The sequence below is a fragment of the Leguminivora glycinivorella genome, chromosome 17, assembly GCF_023078275.1.
Source record: "Leguminivora glycinivorella isolate SPB_JAAS2020 chromosome 17, LegGlyc_1.1, whole genome shotgun sequence".
Lineage (NCBI taxonomy): Eukaryota > Metazoa > Arthropoda > Insecta > Lepidoptera > Tortricidae > Leguminivora > Leguminivora glycinivorella.
In genome coordinates this window covers 12,549,899-12,569,986 of record NC_062987.1, presented here as the reverse complement: position 1 = coordinate 12,569,986, position 20,088 = coordinate 12,549,899, and the positions used below count along the sequence as shown (strand labels likewise).

Below are 20,088 nucleotides of genomic sequence, written 5' to 3'. Positions count from 1 at the left end.
AGATCAACTTAGCCCCAAACTAATCAAGGCTTGTACTATGGGTGCTAAGCGACGATATACATACTTAAATATATACACCGTGTTTCCGGTATCACTCAAAACCTCAGACACCCCAACTGATTTTTATTTTTTTAAACGTATCTAGAATATTCATTTTTTAATTTTATGATTATTATTTTTTTAAATTGAATATTTAATTTTCTGTGCAGCTCTACTCGACTTTTAACTCTACACTCAATAAAATAATTGCTAGCTACCATTGTAAACCTTAAAACTGATTAATTGTGTACGTTACTGCAACGACATAAGGTTTACCAATAGACAGCTATGTCACTGTAAAGCACGTTAAACTGTGTCACAGTAAACTTCAAATTGGACAGGTGACGCAGTAAGCAAATTTAAACCTAACATCCAAAATGACAAGGTTGTAATTAGGTAAGAGTTCAATTTGTTATGACTTATGATAAACTTTAAAATTAAAGTGACGCACAACGTCAAACTCGTAGCGGAAATAATAATCGTCCAAGTAACCAGCCAGTATTAATACCCCTAAATACTGAAAAAGGTATACAACCTCTAGCAATATGATATGCACAATGTTGTATTACGAATTTGTAGGATGGTCACGTAAACAATAGTTAATAATACAAATTAAAACAAAAAATATTACCCCCATCAAGATATAGCTCAATCGATTCTACTCTCGATTCTGAACAAACGGTTTTCAGGTTTTTAGTGTTAAGTGAAACACGGTGTATAAATACATACTTATATACATAGAAAACATCCAAGACTCAGGAACAAATATCTGTGCTCATCACACAAATAAATGCCCTTACTGGGATTCGAACCCAGAACCGCGGCTTAATATATATATTATATATATATTTGTTTTTTTTGTAGTTCCGGTTTTGCATTATTATTTTCAGATATGTTTTACGTGTGTTGTTTTTAGGTATTATTTGAATATTATGTCTCACGACTCTTTTAACGTCTATGTTAATAACTTAATGTCATTTAATATGATGAAAAATATAAATAATTGCAGTATACCAGCCGACACATAATGTCGCTAGCAGGAAGAATGGTTCCCATCGTGCCGTACCGCCATTTCATGCCAAATATCACCGGGATCGAATACCTGGATAAAGTGAGGACTTCGTAAGTTGTTTATATAAAACAAATAAAATGATATCATAAACCAAAGAAAAAGTGACCAAGTCCACCGATGGGAACTTGGTGTTGGGATGGACTTGGCCATTTTTTTGGTATTATGATATCTATTTTAATTTACTTCTCTTCTCGTTTCGGGTCTTTTCTGATGCAGAGGCTCTGTCTATCGCAATTCAGCGTAGAAACGCGTCGAGTGTGATAGGAACCTTTGCGTCTGGAAGGGCACGGGACGAGTTTTGTACATATATTTTAGTCTTATTGGTATTTTAAGTAGCAGGTAAGGTATTAATTAAGGCATTGTATTTGTATTGAATATACTGTATATAATTTTAATGTTTTAATTTAGGTACTTATAATTTAATAAAATAAAATGTATAATTATCTTGTACGTAGTGCGTCTACTAAAAAAAAAAATCTATTCATAGAATAAATAATTTATTTCGTTCCTAATAAGTTCAGAAGCGTTAGGCCGTTTTCACATTATCCGACCCGATATCGGATGTCGGAAGGATTTCAATGGAAAAAATCCAAGATGGCGCCTGTAATGTATGGCATGTCGGTCCGACTCCGACATCCGATATCGGATCGGATACTGTAAAAACGCACTTACGGTGATCTGAAAGATGCTCAGTGTGAAATTCGACTCATGCATTTTTATACAGAACCACAAGTTGCGCCCTGTTTGGCATTGAGACCCCCTTGACAGCGTTACCCAAAGTGGATGTGAACCATGGAATCGTGGTGGTTGGTGCCAGCCGAACTGGACTGGCCTTTATAGAATCTCTACTGATGGGGTGAGTAATACTGAATCATTAAAGCTTACTGAAATTTTGTTTTTGATCATGCAGAAACGTCTGCGAGCGATATTACATATTTTTAAATTAAAGAGAAAGCCCCTAAGGCGTTTAAGAATTGAGGGAAGGCATGGATGAATTCGCACACATTCTGCAGGCCTCCGTGGCGCAGTTGCGAGCGAGATAGCACCGGCAAAGCCAGAGGTCGCAGGTTCGAGTCCTGCCGGAGGAGTAAATTTTTCCATTTATTTAAAAATATTACTGAAATTTGACCTTACACAATACTAACCAAAGGATAAACGCTTCCGCTATCCTTCTTTTTGTCTATGCTTGAGACGAGATAATTCCAATAATTTAATTTTAGAAATGTAATTTTAATTTTGTCTGATCGATATGGAACCGAACCGGTTTTGTCTCTAGTTTCGCCCGAAACCAAAACTACTTTAATTTTAGCATTAAATTCTGGAAGGCTGGAACGCTTGAGAAGTGATTATGTGCATAAAACTTACGTACCTATTAAAACATTTTGATCATCTCATAAAATTAACAAATTTGCATATTTTTCCATACAGTCCTGCATCCCGTTACCTGACGTTTACGAACATAACCCTTGTCTCCGAGCACGGTCTCCCGATGCTCTGTGAATGTATACCTGCGGCAGAGACCTGCGTGCCGAGGAGTGGTCGCTACACGGACCGGTATCTGAAGAGCCTCCCTCTGTATTACTATGTCGACTGTATTACTGGCGTTTTGGTCGAGATTGACAGGTACACTTTAATTTACTAACTAGCTTTTGCCCGCGACTTCGCTCGCGTTAGTAAGAGACAAAAAGTATCCTATGTTACTCTCCATCCCTTCAATTATCTCCACTTAAAAAATCACGTCAATGCATCGCTACGTTTTGGCCTTGAAAGACGGACAAACAAACAGACACACACTTTCCCATTAATAATATTAGTATGGATATTTATTGATATGACCCTCGTGTTCACGGTCTACCGATGCTATTGTGAATGTACCCAGGAGTGTCCGACGCACGGATATGTATCTGGAGCCTACATCTGTATTACTATGGAGATTGTCTTATATGTATCTAATACCCTTAAGGGCCACTTGCACCAACGAAAATGGAGGGTTAACCCGAGGGTTAACCCACCATTTTATATGGAATTTGACAGATGACAGCCCACTAACCTTGAGTTAAGTTGTTGGTGTAGTGGGCCTAAATGAGCAATTCTTGTATATTTAGGCATATAGTTATACCGGCGATCTGAAATGATTTCGCTGAATATTGTTATGCGGGGCTTTTCGAGGGTGAAAAATTGATCTAGATTAGTCTTAGGTCCTGGGAAACGCGAATTTTGAGTTTTCGTGTTTCTCTTTATAATAAAATAGAACTCCGAGTGACGCTCGGTCGCCCGAGTACAATTTTTTTGTGTCCAATTTCAGAAAGAAGAAGTTCATCCGACTTTGCAGTGGGGCGGTGAAGTATTATGACGAGCTGGTGTTGACGTGCGGTCAACAGTTCCAACATCCAGATTATTTGGCGGAGTCCTTCGCTCATAGCAAAAAGGTGGGGTAGGTATCGCAAGCCAAAATAAAACAGACTTAACCCACTATTTTATATGGAATTTGACAGATGACAGCCCACTTACGCTGAGTTAAGTGGTTGGTGCAAGTGGGCCTAAGCGGTTAGCCAATAGCCACACGCTATGGCCGAGTACCTGGATTCTAAACTGACTTAAATTAAATTATGGTACTCAAGCATTGCATGCACAGATTTTGTACGATAAGGTCGCTGGGATAACAAGGAATCCTATTGGCCTAAGTCCCTATTTCCTTTGCCTTCGTACTTGTAGGGTATCGTAGTTATCTCTCTCTATTATTGACATTGGTTATTTTTGATTTGTACTATGTAGTACCAAAGACATATCGTCACTACTTTGAAAAAAATCTCGTATCTCACGCTGCTCCTCAAAGTTAAAACGCAGTAAGTCTATATGCATTCCATACATACTTACTACAATTTTCTTTTTATTGACAGACGAAGATACAAGTTTTTTTAAAAGTAGTGACGATATAAAACTCCGTATAGACAGATAAAGTCTAAGAAAAATACGTACCTCAGTACCATACAGAAAAAACCGGCCAAGAGCGTGTCGGGCCACGCTCAGTGTAGGGTTCCGTAGTTTTCCGTATTTTTCTCAAAAACTACTAAACCTATCAAGTTCAAAACAATTTTCCTAGAAAGTCTGTATAAAGTTCTACTTTTGTGATTTTTTTCATATTTTTTAAACATATGGTTCAAAAGTTAGAGGGGGGGGACGCACTTTTTTTTCCTTTAGGAGCGATTATTTACGAAAATATTAATATTATCAAAAAAGTAAACCCTTATTCATTTTTTAATACCTATCCAACAATATATCACACGTTGGGGTTGGAATGAAAAAAAAAATATCAGTCACCACTTTACATGTAGGGGGGGTACCCTAATAAAACATTTTTTTCCATTTTTTATTTTTGCACTTTGTTGGCGTGATTGATATACATATTGGTACCAAATTTCAGCTTTCTAGTGCTAACGGTTACTGAGATTATCCGCGGACGGACGGACGGACGGACGGACGGACGGACGGACGGACGGACGGACGGACGGACGGACAGACGGACAGACAGACATGGCGAAACTATAAGGGTTCCTAGTTTACTACGGAACCCTAAAAAGGTACGGTGGCCTAGATGGCATTACACCTTTGGGGTACGCTCAGCTAGATGGCGCTAATATTAATATTTGTCATTTTAACACATATCGTGCTAAAAATATGGGCCAAAAGGTCAAAATTGAGGTTCAAAAGATTTAAGCCTGTGTCGAGAGATGGCAGTCTATGCACTGTGATTCTGATTACACATTTTAGAATAGAATAGAATAGAATATCTTTATTGCGAACCATGGTACACGTAGAGTTGTTACATTTCATTAAAATAGAGCGACATGGCGCCCTGAGAGGGCATTGCAAAGCAGTCTTATATCTAGTTATCGTAAAACAAAACAAATACTTAAAAGTAGTGTTTACATATTAGCGAATTATTTTGTCCTAGCCTATTTTTGTATTCAGTAAGTAGGAATACTTACTAATATTTAGGTATACTCAAGAGAGCACATAGGAAAATAATAGTTATTAGTAGTATCTTAAGTATATCTAGTTATAAACATTTGTCCTCCATATACTCTTGGACGGAATAATATGCCTTTGATATTAAAAGTGTTTTTAATTTTGATGAGAATGAGTTAAGGTTTTTTATATTTCTAATATTGTTTGGCAGTTTATTATAAATCTGTATCGCTCTGAAATATGGGCCGTTTTTATAGATATCTAAAATTGGTTCCGGGGGAGAGAGCTTATCATTACGACGTGCACTTTTACAAAATTCAAATAAATGTATGTTCTTTCTGACAAAGTTTGAAATTTCGAAGATGTTATGAAGATGTGTGTATGGGAGAGTTAAAATTTTAAGGTTAGTGAAAAGTTTTTTGCAGCTGTCAGTTTGTTTTTTATTGGTTAGGATGCGGACACATTTTTTTTGGGCTACAAGGAGATCGTGGGCATCACTGCCATGGCCCCATAGAATGATACCATAACGTAACCAGGCTTGTGCGTAAGTTACTTTGACAGTAACTCTCTATAAAACTTGATCCTCTTTGGTAGTACTAAATCTGTATTTATTTTTATTTTTACCAATATGACGTTTTAATATTTTTTTTTGTTCGCAATGCTTGTTTCCATTTTATTTGTAATTTTAATTTTATTTTTTCTTTTGTAACGATCGTTATACGAATAGCTAAGCTGAAATGTAAATTTTAATTGTGTGAAATTTGTATAAATGAGAGAAATAAACTAAACTAAACGATTACTCTTTCGTCAATACGAAGGAATGCCAATGCATGTAAAACTGGTTGCGTTTCACCAAGGAGCGTGATCTATTGTCATTTTAGCTAGGCCGCCTGGTATAAATAACAACTTTGTTTTTAATTTTATTTGTTCTGAAACAGTAAGGGCAAGCCCTGTGAGAGGACATTGATGGACAACCCCAAGTACCGGCCAGACAAAGTGCCGCCGCGGCCCGAGTTGCCCGACAACGTATTTGTGATTAACTCCATGTATGAAGCCAACCTTTGCTTGAGAAGGCTGAAGTCCATGACAAGTGCACGTACGGAACTTTAATTTTAACATTAGTATTATTTTTTTAATAGGCTGAAACTCTGCCTGAGACTTAAAATCGTTTAAATTTTTTGCTGTGGCCGTAGCCCATCGACCACTTGTCAGTTTAGATGTTGAGACGCTTGAGAATAAACAAGCGCGGATCCAGCTTAAATAAAACATATGACCTTTTGACCCTTTAGACGACTTTCTTCTGTTTTAAATTTAAAAATATCCATGTCGTGATGAAGTACTTTAAAAGTGTAAAAAATTGGTAGCCGTATTGAAGTGTGTAAACTGTGTACCAAAGCTACTATACCCTCCTGGATAACTGGCAATTTTTTGTGCTTTTGAATTTAGAACTTTCTTTTATTCTTGTAAAAGTTCAAAATTTATGTACTCGTACGAGGGCACCAGGATCCAGGAGGATACACCACCAGCGGTTCAAGAATAGTCCTTTATAGGTACGCTTACAACGTCGAAATCTCCCTCATATCCCCTTTGGAATATCAACATGTTTTGATTGTTTGTTGTTCAGGTCGTGAACAGTTAAGCCCCAATAAGCGGATAATCGTATACGGAGACCATCTGACTCTTACAGCACTATGGCGGCTCTGCTCGAGCTGGGTATCAGTCCTCAGGAGATCGCCTTCGTGGAGCCATTCCCGCCGGTTGACCGCAACGTGATGAGAGTCAACTGTTTTAATGATGAATTGGTGCGTAGCTTTTGACTGGGATTACACTATTAGTGACAATAGTGACATTATACGACGAAGTGGACGTCGTAACCATAATCGTTTATTGCACCATGGTAAATAAATACAAGTTGTTACAAAATAATATATAGTTCCTCATGGACCCTGGTAGGGTACCTAAGGCAAATATTCCTTAAATTAACTAAGTACATATTAAAGAATAAGAAAACTACTAATTACTAACTTTAATATTAAACTACTAATGTTGTTACTTTAGGAGATAAATATTATTTACAAAAACCGGCCAAGAGCGTGTCGGGCCACGCTCAGTGTAGGGTTCCGTAGTTTTCCGTATTTTTCTCAAAAACTACTGAACCTATCAAGTTCAAAACAATTTTCCTAGAAAGTATTCATAAAGTTCTACTTTTGTGATTTTTTTCATATTTTTTAAACATATGGTTCAAAAGTTAGAGGGGGGGGGACGCACTTTTTTTTCCTTTAGGAGCGATTATTTCTGAAACTATTAATATTATCAAAAAACGATATGAGTAAACCATTTTTTAATACCTATCCAACGATATATCACACATTGGGGTTGGAATGAAAAAAAATATCAGCCCCCACTTTACATGTAGGGGGGGTGCCCTAACGAAACATTTTTTTCCACTTTTTATTTTTGCACTTTGTTGGCGTGATTGATATACATATTGGTACCAAATTTCAGCTTTCTAGTGCTAACGGTTACTGAGATTATCCGCGGACGGACGGACGGACGGACGGACGGACGGACGGACGGACGGACAGACAGACAGACATGGCGAAACTATAAGGGTTCCTAGTTGACTACGGAACCCTAAAAAACTATCAGTAAGAGATTTGGTTACGGAATATGTAATATATTATGCTTTCTCAGCTAGGAACGACTTCAACTTCTTTATATGCGTAATGCCACTTTTCACAGCTTTTAAATGATTCGGGAGGAGATTATTGTAATTAGTAGTTTCTCGGCTACGAGCAGTGCTTTCGCTACGACATCGTTAGCAATCAATGCGTTAAGTGATTTAAAAAGTTATGTATCTAAGAAGACAATACAGTTTTATTTGTCTCAGATCGACGAAAGAGTTCAAGCGAGCCTAGATAATCTGGGAATTGAAGTGTACCGCAAATGTCACTTCGTAAGCTGGAACACGCAGGGCCATCGTATCACCAGTCTGGACGTCATGTCGCCGCTGCACAAGATAAATATACCCTGCTTCGCACTCTTTTATTACGGCTTGAAGGCTATTAACTATTATGCTTTTAAAGGTACTATATTTTATTTTACTGTTTTAAATCGATCGATGGATCGATGAGGTCCAGAAATACCTGTGTGACCGAGTGGAATCAGACGCGCAGGATAGGAGCGAATGACAGAGTCTAGTGTCAGAGGTAAAGATCCACTTCGTTTAGAGTACTTAGTTTTAGAGTCATACTTAGCAGCGATTTTGATAACATAGAAATAATGACGTTTTTAAACAATCATATTTTTTTTTTATCATAGTCGCTGCTGAATTAGCTTTTTTTGACTCTGTCTACGAGTATATGTTGCACCTTTTTGACAACGTTTTTAACACAATCTTTGTCACTCCAGCGTGAGGTTAGGTTCGTTAATTCGTTCGTAGTTCTAATAAAAGCGTATTGGCCAGTAATATTATCAATGGAACATAGTGCTTCTGTGTATTTAAATATCATAATATATGACTCACTTGTGATTGCCCTGACATGCTAGCATGAGTTAGGTACCTACGTTCATCCGCGCTAGAGAACTCAACTTATGGCATCAGGTCTGGTAGACCATATTGGCCCATTACATTATTCTTTTTTTCAGCGATAAGTGAATGCGGACTAGTATACGACGGCGGTTTAGTTGTCGACACGAAGTTCAGGACCAATGATGCCCACGTGTATGGAGCGGGCACCTGTGTTCAGTACTCGAGACGGTTGCGCGCCGACCAACAGCTGCACCGTGACCGCTGCTCCGAGGATGTTGGCGAGGCAGTAAGAGCGTTCTCAATTTTACAGTTAAAGGACCGGGCCCGTTTCTCGAAAGGTACAAGCCTTGTATTACAAGTGCGCGAACTGTCAAATCGTATGGGTAGTAATGGAAACACACTTGTAATACAAGGCTTGTACCTTTCGAGAAACGGGCCCCAGGACCGGAACAAGTGGCGTACTAGAAGAGAGGCTTAATGCTGAGCATTGGGCGATAAAGGCTGATAATGAATTTAACGGTTTGACGGCTATGCTCAGCTTCTGACTCGTGCGTTTTTTTTTGAGAGAAGTATCTATACAAATAAGACTTTTATTTCTCTATTCTGCGGCTTCCCAAAATTCTCAATCCATAATTGTTTATGATGTCAACTTTTACCGTGTATTATTTTAAATATGTTATATTTATCTCATGGGTCGTCGCACCAATCGCTCAGAAACTAACCGAAAACCGTCTCAGGTGGTACGGACATGCCAGAAGACGCAGTGAGGACGGAGGACCATGTAGTTAAGATTGCCCTAGGTTTGTCCGAACAGAATAGAGTTGGAGGCCGCGCGCCACTAACCTAGGGCCCATTTCTCGAACGATATTATACTAATATTATTAGTCCACGAACTGTCAAATCGTATGTTATTAGACTAATAACTTTCGAGAAATGGGCCCCTGGTGGTCAAAAATACAAAGCGATCTCAAGGAAGCCCATTTGCCTGACAAGACAATCCAGGACAGATTATCCTGGCAGAGACGTGTGATGAGACCCGACACCAAGTAATTGGAAAAGGGCAGCACAAAGAAGAGAGACATTTATCTCATGGGTTATGAACTTATTAGGTGTATATATAATGAGTTACGTTAGGTTATATAGCTGTGCAAGAAACCAAGGTCTATACGTGCATGGATTATAATCTCACTATTACAGGATCTTATAATTTCAGCTTGCGAATATATTTCTGCGTCAAATGGATCCCTTCGTAATGGCGGACCCGGAAGCGGACATTGCGGATCCCATGCCAAGATACAGATCCAGTTTACTGAACTGGTAAAGTTTGTATACCTTTTTCTAGGGTTCCGTAGTCAACTAGGAAGGGTATATAAGGGTATAGTTTCGCCATGTCTGTCTGTCCGTCCGTCCGTCCGTCCGTCCGTCCGTCCGCGGATAATCTCAGTAACCGTTAGCACTAGCTAGAAAGCTGAAATTTGGTACCAATATGTATATCAATCACGCCAACAAAGTGCAAAAAAAAAAATGGAAAAAAATGTTTTATTAGGGTACATGTAAAGTGGGGGCTGATATTTTTTTTCATTCCAACCCCAACGTGTGATATATTGTTGGATAGGTATTTAAAAATGAATAAGGGTACTAAGATCGTTTTTTGATAATATTAATATTTTCGGAAATAATCGCTCCTAAAGGAAAAAAAAGTGCGTCCCCCCTTTTGAACCATATGTTTAAAAAATATGAAAAAAATCACAAAAGTAGAACTTTATAAAGACTTTCTAGGAAAATTGTTTTGAACTTGATAGGTTCAGTAGTTTTTGAGAAAAATACGGAAAACTACGGAACCCTACACTGAGCGTGGCCCGACACGCTCTTGGCCGGTTTTTGTTGGTTAAAATGCCAATTAAAGTCAGGGTACATAGTCAAATGCACAAACGCTCACGATAATATACTTATGTTCCTAGCTATCGCTCTTGCGTATCGGCGTGAGTGGCGCGACAGAGCCAGATTGCATTTCTGTCGGCGTCTGGCGTCCACGATTGCCATTCGGCTGCGAAAGAAATATACTTATGACTGATTACGTGCCACGTAGCGGAATTTCATTAGGATTACATATTTTCTTCATACTATATTGAACTGTCACCGCATACATCAGAACAACAGCGCCCTCTTGACATATATTTCTAGTCAGGCTTCAGAATGTTTTGATACAATTGTATCATTTTTCAGCTTCCCTCATCCAAGTATAGAAGCATTGACAAGACCGTCATTGGAAAAGAACCGAAAGTAAGTTAAAATGTACATTTATGTGCTTTGCGTGCTTCGCTGTATAGGCTAATTTCCTATACTTAAAATAAAATATTTTATGCAGTGCACGAAATAAAGCACCACATAATTAGAAGAAAAAAAAGGACAGTAGTTATGTTTAACCATGATTTCTATTTAATAAGTCAAAAAGAAAGATAAAGTAAATGAATTGACCGTGACGTTACTCCTCAGTGTTTCATAGTTATTCCATATGAGCAAATCGTTTTGACAGTTCTTAAAAAGAAGCTGATTTGACTAGTAGGAAACAAGCCTATTATATTCTTAACCCCCGATGCAAAAACGACGGGGTGTTATAAGTTTGACGTGTTTGTCTGTCTGTGGAATAGTAGCTGCCAACCCAAATGGATGAACCGATTTAGATTTTTTTTTGTGTGAAAGATGAATTAGTCGGGATAAGAATAAGGGTCCACTTAGTCATGTTTGATGGAAATCAGTCCACTATGTCGGGGGTTTTAACATAATTAAAATTTGTGGTTAGGTTATTTCTATGCTTAAAACACGCAAATCTTGGGGCACGGTAGTGCCCCCGCCAAGTCGAGCAAAAAGAGGCACGGCCGTACCATCCTTTTCTCGAAGCATTTCAGACCATTTTCAACCCCCTGTTACTCCGTTCTGGATAAAACTAGAAGCCTCAATTTTCAGCATCCAAGTAGTCATTATATAAACACGGTATATTAAAAATTTCATTATATTTGAACCAATAGTTTAGGAATAATTACTAGCCAAAGTTTCTTAGTTTTGTCACTCACTGGCTGACTGACACACGATCATCAATGATAATAAGACACTTCTAGTGCACTTGGAAGCTTCAAATTTACAATACAGTTAGTGTTTAGTGTATAAATCACACAAAAATTAAAAAATGTTGCAATTTCATTCCAGGTAGGAACTTGGCAATCGCATGACACAATTTTACGGTGTAAATTGCGATTGCCAAGTCAGTCCATTTTGTTTTGTTTTTGATGAGATTTGATTTTCTAGATGGGAACCTGTGATGGAGTTTGAGTCGCCTGTATTACTTGCGGCTACATTCCCAGGCCCACTCTATTATTTGCATCTGAAGTCGCCTGGTGTGGATTTACCAATGGAAGTCAGACTGTCCCTGCCCCATCAAGTAAGTATTCTTAACTTTATTAAAACAGACATCACTACTCCTCATCTTGTATGAAGTAAGTACGAAGTTCTTGATCAGGTGAGAGGACCCTGTCCGGTAGAAGCGTTAGAAGAATTGTCACAGTCCAACGTCAAGAGCTTTAGTCCCTTTACACTGTCGACTTATGATTACCTACTCAAGTGTATAAAAGCAATAGTTGCGACGAAATAAGAGCATTTAGACGGCCTTACCCGATAGACAGTCTTCACCACATTGACTTTAGTAGATTTAGTGATTGATTTGAAAGATGATCTTAAATATTAGTCTAATAAGACACATGAGCGTGTCGTATATTTTTGAAAACAAAAAAAAAGAAATTTATTCGTTTCTAATATTTATGAAATTAACTTTTTATTAATTAACAAGCTTTTGCCCGCGACTTCATTCACGTTAAATTCGAAAATTGCTAAATGCTCCAAATTTCCACCCCCCATTTAAAGGAAGTAATGGGTTAGAAAGGGACAAAAAGTAGCCTCTTACACTTACTTATCCTATCTTACCTACCTTCAACTATCTCCACTTAAAAAACCAAATCAGTTCGTAGCTCCGTTTTGATGTGAAAGATGGACTAACAAACAGACACACATTTTCCCATTTATAATATTAGTCTGGATTACTTGAAACAATTTCTTCTTATCCAGGGCCATGCTCTGACTACAGACAAGGACGGCAACTATTTCCAACTGCGACTCGACGAGTTCCATCGCATAGATCGCATCACGTGCCTCGCCAAGAAGGTCCCCTGCTACGATATACTCTGCCAGATCCACGGGATACACGAGTCTCTGTTCAACAACTTGCTTGCAAGATACATGGTAAATAATGGTATCTATACACCGTGTTTCACTTAACACTAAAAACCTGAAAACAGTTTGTTCAGAATCGAGAGTAAATAGAATCGATTGAGCGATATCTTGATGCTGGTAATATTTTTATTTAAATTAGTATTATTAGTTATTTTTTACGTGCCCATTCTATTGTACTCGTAATACAACATTGTGTATATCGCATTGCTAGAGGTTGTTTAGGTACCTTTTTCGGTATTTAGGGGTATTAATACTGGCTGGTTACTTGGACGATTATTTTTTCCGCTACTAGTTTGACGTTGTTTGTCAGTTTAATCTTAATGTTTATCATAAGTCATAACAAATTGAACTCGTACCTAATTACAACCTTGTCATTTTGAATATTGGGTTTAAATTTGCTTACTGCGATTACCTGTCCAATTTGAAGTTTACTGTGATAAAGCTTTAAAGTGTTTTACAGTGACATCTTAGCTGTCTATTGGTAAACCTTATGTCGTTGCAGTAACGTACACAAATAAATAGTCTTATGGTTTATGATGGTAGTTAGCAATTATTTTATTGAGTGTAGAGCTAAAAGTCAAGTAGAGCTGTACAGAAAATTAAAAATTCAATTAAAAAAAGGTAACGATCAGATTAAAAGATGAATACTCTAGATGAGTTTAAAAAAATAAAAATCAGTTGGGTGTCTGAGGTTTTGAGTGATACCGGAAACACGTTGTATATCTACAGATGCAATGGGTTTCCATCGTATTTTTCCGGAAACGTTCTGAACTAACATGAAGTTCAGACAGCGTCAGTACATCTTGTACTGAGACAGACTGAAATAGCATGACACGTTCGTACGTTTCCGTAAATATACGAAGGAAAAGCTTTTCGCACTACGTACAGATAAAAAACTAAAGGTAGATGTTGTCATTCACGTTCACGCGCCATTTTGACAAATATAACTTGTAATGAAAAGACCATATGAACCAAAAGGAATGCTTCTTCATGAATGACATGATGTAGAGAGAATACTCTATAGGCATACTCATTGTTTTATTATGCATTTTTTGTGACGAACGACCAATATCCATCGTAATTCTCCTATACATATTATAATGAAGTAGTGTGGTTGACCTTGGTGCAACGGGCGTAGCTCTACAAGAACGAATGCGTACAATCTCGACAACCAAATTATCCATGATTATTATCCGTGAATATTTCCTGTTATTTTTCTCGAAATTTACGAAATTACTTTTTTCACGACATATTTTAGTACGGTCGTGTTTGTACCGGTTTTAAAACATGAAATGGTATGATTAGATCATATACTGTCATACAGTACAAAGGTATATTAAATTAACCGTACCATTGCAACATATGCTCAGATTTGTATTGAAATTCGCACATATTGGTGACACGCGAAAATTGCCAGCGCCGGCTCGAATGCAATCAGGCCGATTGAATTTCACAGATGAACAAGATCGACGACTTTTACGAGTTCTTCATGCAGCCCTGGATGTCGGCGTTGTATCAAGAAACATTCGGAAACTTACTCAGACACATTTGCCAGCAAAATGTTGGGACGGTAATAACATGCTTGATTCAGTAGATTGTTCATCATCCTTATCCTCCTTGCGTTATCCCGGCATTTGCCACGGCTCATGGGAGCCTGGGGTCCGCTCTGACAACTAATTCCAAGATTTGGTGTAGGCACTAGTTTTACGAAAGCGACTGCCATCTGGCCTTCCAACCCGAAGGGTAACTGGGCCTTATTGGAATTAGTCCGGTTTCCTCACGATGTTTTCCTTCACTGAAAAACGACTGGCTAATATCAAATGACATTTCGCACATAAGTTCCGAAAAACTCATTGGTACGAGCCGGGGTTCGAACCCGCGACCTCTGGATCGAAACTCGCACGCTCTTACCGCTAGGCCACCAGCGCTTCACACAGTAGATTGTTCATAGACTGGCAATTTGGCATTGTTTTTTTGTTATTGCCCCTTTATGAGTTTTTCATGCAGCCGTTTACTTAGTCAAACATATTTGTCAACAAAATGTTGGGACGGTAAGAGACTTTATTCAGATTTTATGTACTAACCAATAACTAAAAAAAAAAAATACTTATTGGGGGACATCTTACACAGATCAACCTAGCCCCACACTAAGCAAAGCTTGTACTATGGGTGCTAGGCGACGATATACTTACTTATATAGATAAATACATACATATATACATAGAAAACTTCCATGGCTCAGGAACAAATATCTGTGTTCATCACATAAATAAATGCCCTTACCGGGATTCGAACCCGTGACCGCGGCTTAGCAGGCAGGGTCACTACGCGCTAGGCCAGACTTGGCACTAACTTTATTTCAATGCTTCTTTATGAAATCTTCATGCAACCGTAGGTATCGACTATGTACCAAGATACGTTCGGAAACTTACTCAGACATATTTGCACGTAAAATGTTGTTACGGTAATTAGAGACTCAATGTCTCTTTATATATACATAACTAGCTATTTCCTGCGGCTTCGCCCACGTACTAAAAGTAATCTCCCCCCCCCATTCATTTCACCCCCTTCGGATGTGAATTTTGAAAAATTCTTTCTTAGTGTTAAGTTCTACACCTTATACCTAAGGAACCTACGTGCCAAATTTGGAATCTCTATGACCAGCGGTTTCGGCTGTGCGTTGATATGTCAGTCAGTTTTCTTCTTTTATATACTTATATTTAGATAGGTAATGTAATACTTTTGTTACTTTGAAATTGTACGCAGCGCTGTAAATAAGTACACAGAATTTCCACAAATTTCTTTCTTTAATCGTCTCATTAAAATTACACATAAAATTAGGGTTATTGTTTAAACAAATTTCGGCACCTTACCTTCATTTTACAGGTGTACGATTTAGTGAAGTCCCACTTCTCGCTGATCACTTGTGACGATACGAGTTTGAATGGAAATGGGGTTGAAAGCTCGGAAAAGGTCACAAACACCATATCTTGCTCGACTGTCCAAACTTGTTACTCGGAACCGGGTTACTTCTTTTGCGCTGGGGTGAGTAAGACTACAATTTTTACCCATTGTATCCCGATTTCTCCAAAAACTTCCTGCCCCACATTGCTAAATGGAATTTACTGTCGCCAGTGGTATTTCTGGACCGATACGATCTTCATACCTTCAAGCAAAGAGCGCATACCCATCTGAAAGCCCAGCAACGTATCTCCAACACTTCTGGTGTTTCGGGTATCAATGGGTGGCAGTGATCGCTTGCTATCAGGCGATTAAATAAAAAGATTGTTTGGTCTTGCATTTGGAAAATCTAGCACATTGTTCCTAAAAGGATTTTAGTTCATTTGAAGCTTAGGCACCGCTATAGGTTATAATGAGTTAAGTTAATATTTGCATCGACGTTTAGTAGATAGCTTTTATGAAATATATTATACCCTCATCATTAATTTTCCTTAATGTACTTACCCTCGTCTGTTCGAGGGTAGATTAAGGGAAATTAACTAGGTATTTGATAGCGATTGTACGCAATCTAATGAGGCAGCCTATGTACCTCTAGCGGGCAAAGTTGAAGGCACGAGGCCTCAGGCACCTCCCCCTACTAGATGGTGTGCTCAAATTACTGCACCCATGCGATTAAAACTGCACGAGGCCATGCGCTTGGCGAGGGACAGACGCTTATGGAGAGACAGAACAGAATGACATGATGTCACGATCCTCAGTATTGAGGGAACGACTAAAGAAGAAGTACCTCTACAATGCAGTAAATTGAATATTACCACTATGTATGATTTACCATATTCCTTATAGCGGATCTCAGGCCAGGTTATAATGTCAATACTATTCATTGTCTATATGTATACTTTATTCATCATGTGCTTTTACTTGTTTCTTCTAGGATGCACCAAATCTTGGTACAGTGCGCTCAGTAATAGAAAGGTTTATACCCATTTCTCACCAGGTGAGTGCTAACAATATCTTCTTAACTGAAATGTGATGTCTACCAGACTACCACACGATAAAGAAAAAGCGGTCAAGTCTACCACCTCGACCGCCGTAGGTACCCGTTGTTAATTATTTGGTGTGTATTATTATTTATTATTCAAGGCTAGGCGCCTTTGAACGCAATAGACATAGACATAGCCGTGTATGCTGAAGAAATGGGTTTGATGTCCGGCTCCACCGCCAGTGGACTTGATAGCTCTTCCTTTAGTGTGTCTCAGTTTATAATTTAAGTAAAGAAGTGTGACTACTTAAAATACAAATTAACCTCTCGTATGCTTAGGGGCAGCTCTGTTCCATATTGTTTTAACTTTAACATGTATTTTCTATGACTTGTATATGAATGACAATTTTTTGACAGGCGCATACGAAAGGTTAATAAAATTCATTTGTTCTTTAGTTAAATGTCTTGTTTACTGAATGCTCGTATTCCTCATAATGATATTGTTAAGAATGATTCTTATTTATGTATTTAACTTGCATGGTCACTAAATTATGCCCGTTTATTGTTCACAGTTGAATGAGACCTTAAAGAAACATCTTCCGTCGGTAAGTATAAAAAATATTCTAATTGAGGCAGAGAGTTGTACGTTTTCAAAATTGGATTAATATTGAGCTAAAATAGTCCTGAAGTAGTCAATATGGATACATGTGTCACAAGGAGACCGTGTGTCTGGCCTTCACATTTCACCTTTTTACTCATTGCCTAAACGACTAAACGTATGAACTCTCAAAAACACTGATAATTGGTTTAAACAGGTCAAATGTGAAGTCTAGAAACACTTCTCTTTATGACACACTTATCCGTATTGACGTTACGTAAAAAGAAAATACCTATAAACAATATTTGTAGGAGTGCGGTCAAAGTACAATAATGCGAAACGACGCGCGGGCATTCTGGAACGCTTTGGGTGGTGACCGGATTGTGACAGCTCACCTGGCGCACTACCTCGACCGCAACCGGGTGCTGAATCCGCAATACGCACAGATCAAGCCTGACCTTATATAGAATTTTAACTACGGAGGACAGAAGGTAAGCTTGCTGCAGTATATGAAGTTTAGTTTGTGTAGATAAGGGCTGGGGCTATTATAGAACGCCTTGGGCGGTGACTGTACTGTGACAATTACCTGGCGCACTGTCCCGACCGCAACCGGGTGTTAAACCCGCAGTACGCACAGATCAAGCTTGACCTTATATAGTACATTAACTGCGGAGGACAGAAGGTAAGGTTTCCGCAGTATATACCCATGTAGTTTAGTGTTGTGTAGATAAGGAGTGGGATTATGGAACGCTTGGGCGGTGACAGCATCGTTAGAGCTCACCCGCGCGCACTACCTCGACCGCAACCGGGTGCTGAACCCGCAATATTACTACAAGCCAGACCTTATGTAGTATAATAAGACTATGAATGATAGAAAGTAAGCTTGCTGCAAAAGATAATTACAGATTTTAGTGATCAGAGAAACTCCTTGGTTGTACCAATAAATCAATAGTAGCAGTTATAACTGATGCACATTTAATTTCTATACGCAGGTTAGAGAAGGTAATATTTTTACATATTACTTCTCTAAGAAAAACGAATTCAATACGTTTTAGACAATTTTATTCCATTTTACACATGTTCATTATTTAGACAATGTTTCTTAAATATTATATTTACAGAATGCACAGGATGGCCATCGATGAATAGAGATTTTTTGCCGAAACAGTCTTACTTGATATGATTCTGTTTGTACACAATTCAAAACATTCATATTTGGAATAAATAATTAGGTAGTCAATTACATTTATGGTATATAAAACTATGAGATCAAATTTTAATCAGTGTGAAAACGCATGAGATGAGTTTTATTTAAATCTGTTTTTACAAATGCGTCCAAAGCCTAACTGGCGCAGTCAGATAGGATAAATGCTTCCACAGAGTATTTGTAACCATAACCTCTTTCTGACTAGCTACCATGAGTTGTTTTCTAACGCGAGAGATCATGCTTGAAGTGGCGCTAGATGTACATACGTATTCCTTAGGAGTAGGTAATCAAGGCACATTTAGACGCGGCGCGAACTCACATGTGATTTCAGCTACATTGCGGAATGTCGAGTTGTCGCGGCTACATGCAATTCAGCACATCTATCAAATACTACTACGTATGTAATGAAATCCGCATAAGAGTTCTCGCTCCGTGTAATGAGCCGGGGCGCATTTGCTCCAATTGAATACCAGATGAGAATGTAACGGCCGCTTATATTTTAATTTGACTAGACAATAATTAGTTAACGCTATGATATCGTTGAGCTGTTAACATCTTACAAAATATCATTATCATGCAAAACGATTATTTACACTTGATGAGTTGCACTGATAAAGAATATTAACTTTATAACACACTTTATTTGATAGCTCCAAAATATTCTTAGACAAATAGATACTCGTATTTTTTAAGTCTGAACCAAAGACCATCTTAACCCGAGGGTTAACCCACCATTTTCGTTGTTGCAAGTGGCCCTTAGGTGTATTTATAATAGTATTAGGTGTACGTAGTTATTATACCACACGGCCCTGAAAGTTTCGTTTCAGTTCTAAAAAGGTTCGAACTGTACCTTGAAAGTTCTGAATTCGAGAAAGTAGGTGGAAAAACTGATATTCTGACAACTATCAGTACAATTACTTTTCGAATAGTTACGTAGTTGCTTACGTTTTAGCGGGTACAATTAGCAAATGTCAAAGCTGTTTTATTGCCCTGTTAATAATTTAAGTGTTTGAAACACCTCCATTTAAAATATTTTCATTTCCATTTTGATTAGAGCTATCAAATAAAGACTTTTTATATCAGAATCAATACAACAATCATGAAATTACAATACTTATCAAGTTATCACTTAACCGATTTAAATGGCTGTACAGACTAGCATACACGTTGATTTACCTTAAAATGTCGTAGAACAAATTATTCATATTCAAATTATAACACTATTTGTACCTATATATAAATATCTAAATACGATGATTGCGGAAACAGATATATGGGTTTTTATATTGAACTAGTTTTTGCCCGCGGCTTCGCTCGCGTTAGAAAGAGACAAAAAGTAGCCTATCCCAAGTGCTCCATCTCTTCAACTATCTCCACTTAAAAAATCACCTCAATACGTCGCTCCGTTTTACCGTGAAAGACGGACAAACAAACAGACACACAC

At 38.1% G+C, this 20,088-nt stretch overlaps 1 protein-coding gene across 1 annotated transcript in view; it reads left to right on the top strand.

Moving 5' to 3' along the window:
* The window catches only part of LOC125235605 (cilia- and flagella-associated protein 61-like), a 77,445-nt gene that overhangs the window by 27,160 nt on the left and 30,197 nt on the right, over nt 1-20,088 (top strand). Inside the window, 18 exon segments of the mRNA XM_048142203.1 lie at nt 1,049-1,161; nt 1,836-1,967; nt 2,540-2,734; nt 3,417-3,545; nt 6,019-6,176; nt 6,705-6,749; nt 6,752-6,882; nt 7,971-8,166; nt 8,729-8,898; nt 9,826-9,929; nt 10,839-10,895; nt 11,919-12,051; nt 12,732-12,905; nt 14,353-14,466; nt 15,783-15,941; nt 16,792-16,854; nt 17,412-17,444; nt 17,749-17,928. Coding sequence (XP_047998160.1) covers nt 1,049-1,161; nt 1,836-1,967; nt 2,540-2,734; nt 3,417-3,545; nt 6,019-6,176; nt 6,705-6,749; nt 6,752-6,882; nt 7,971-8,166; nt 8,729-8,898; nt 9,826-9,929; nt 10,839-10,895; nt 11,919-12,051; nt 12,732-12,905; nt 14,353-14,466; nt 15,783-15,941; nt 16,792-16,854; nt 17,412-17,444; nt 17,749-17,904 — 2,262 coding nt within the window. The 3' untranslated portion in view covers nt 17,905-17,928.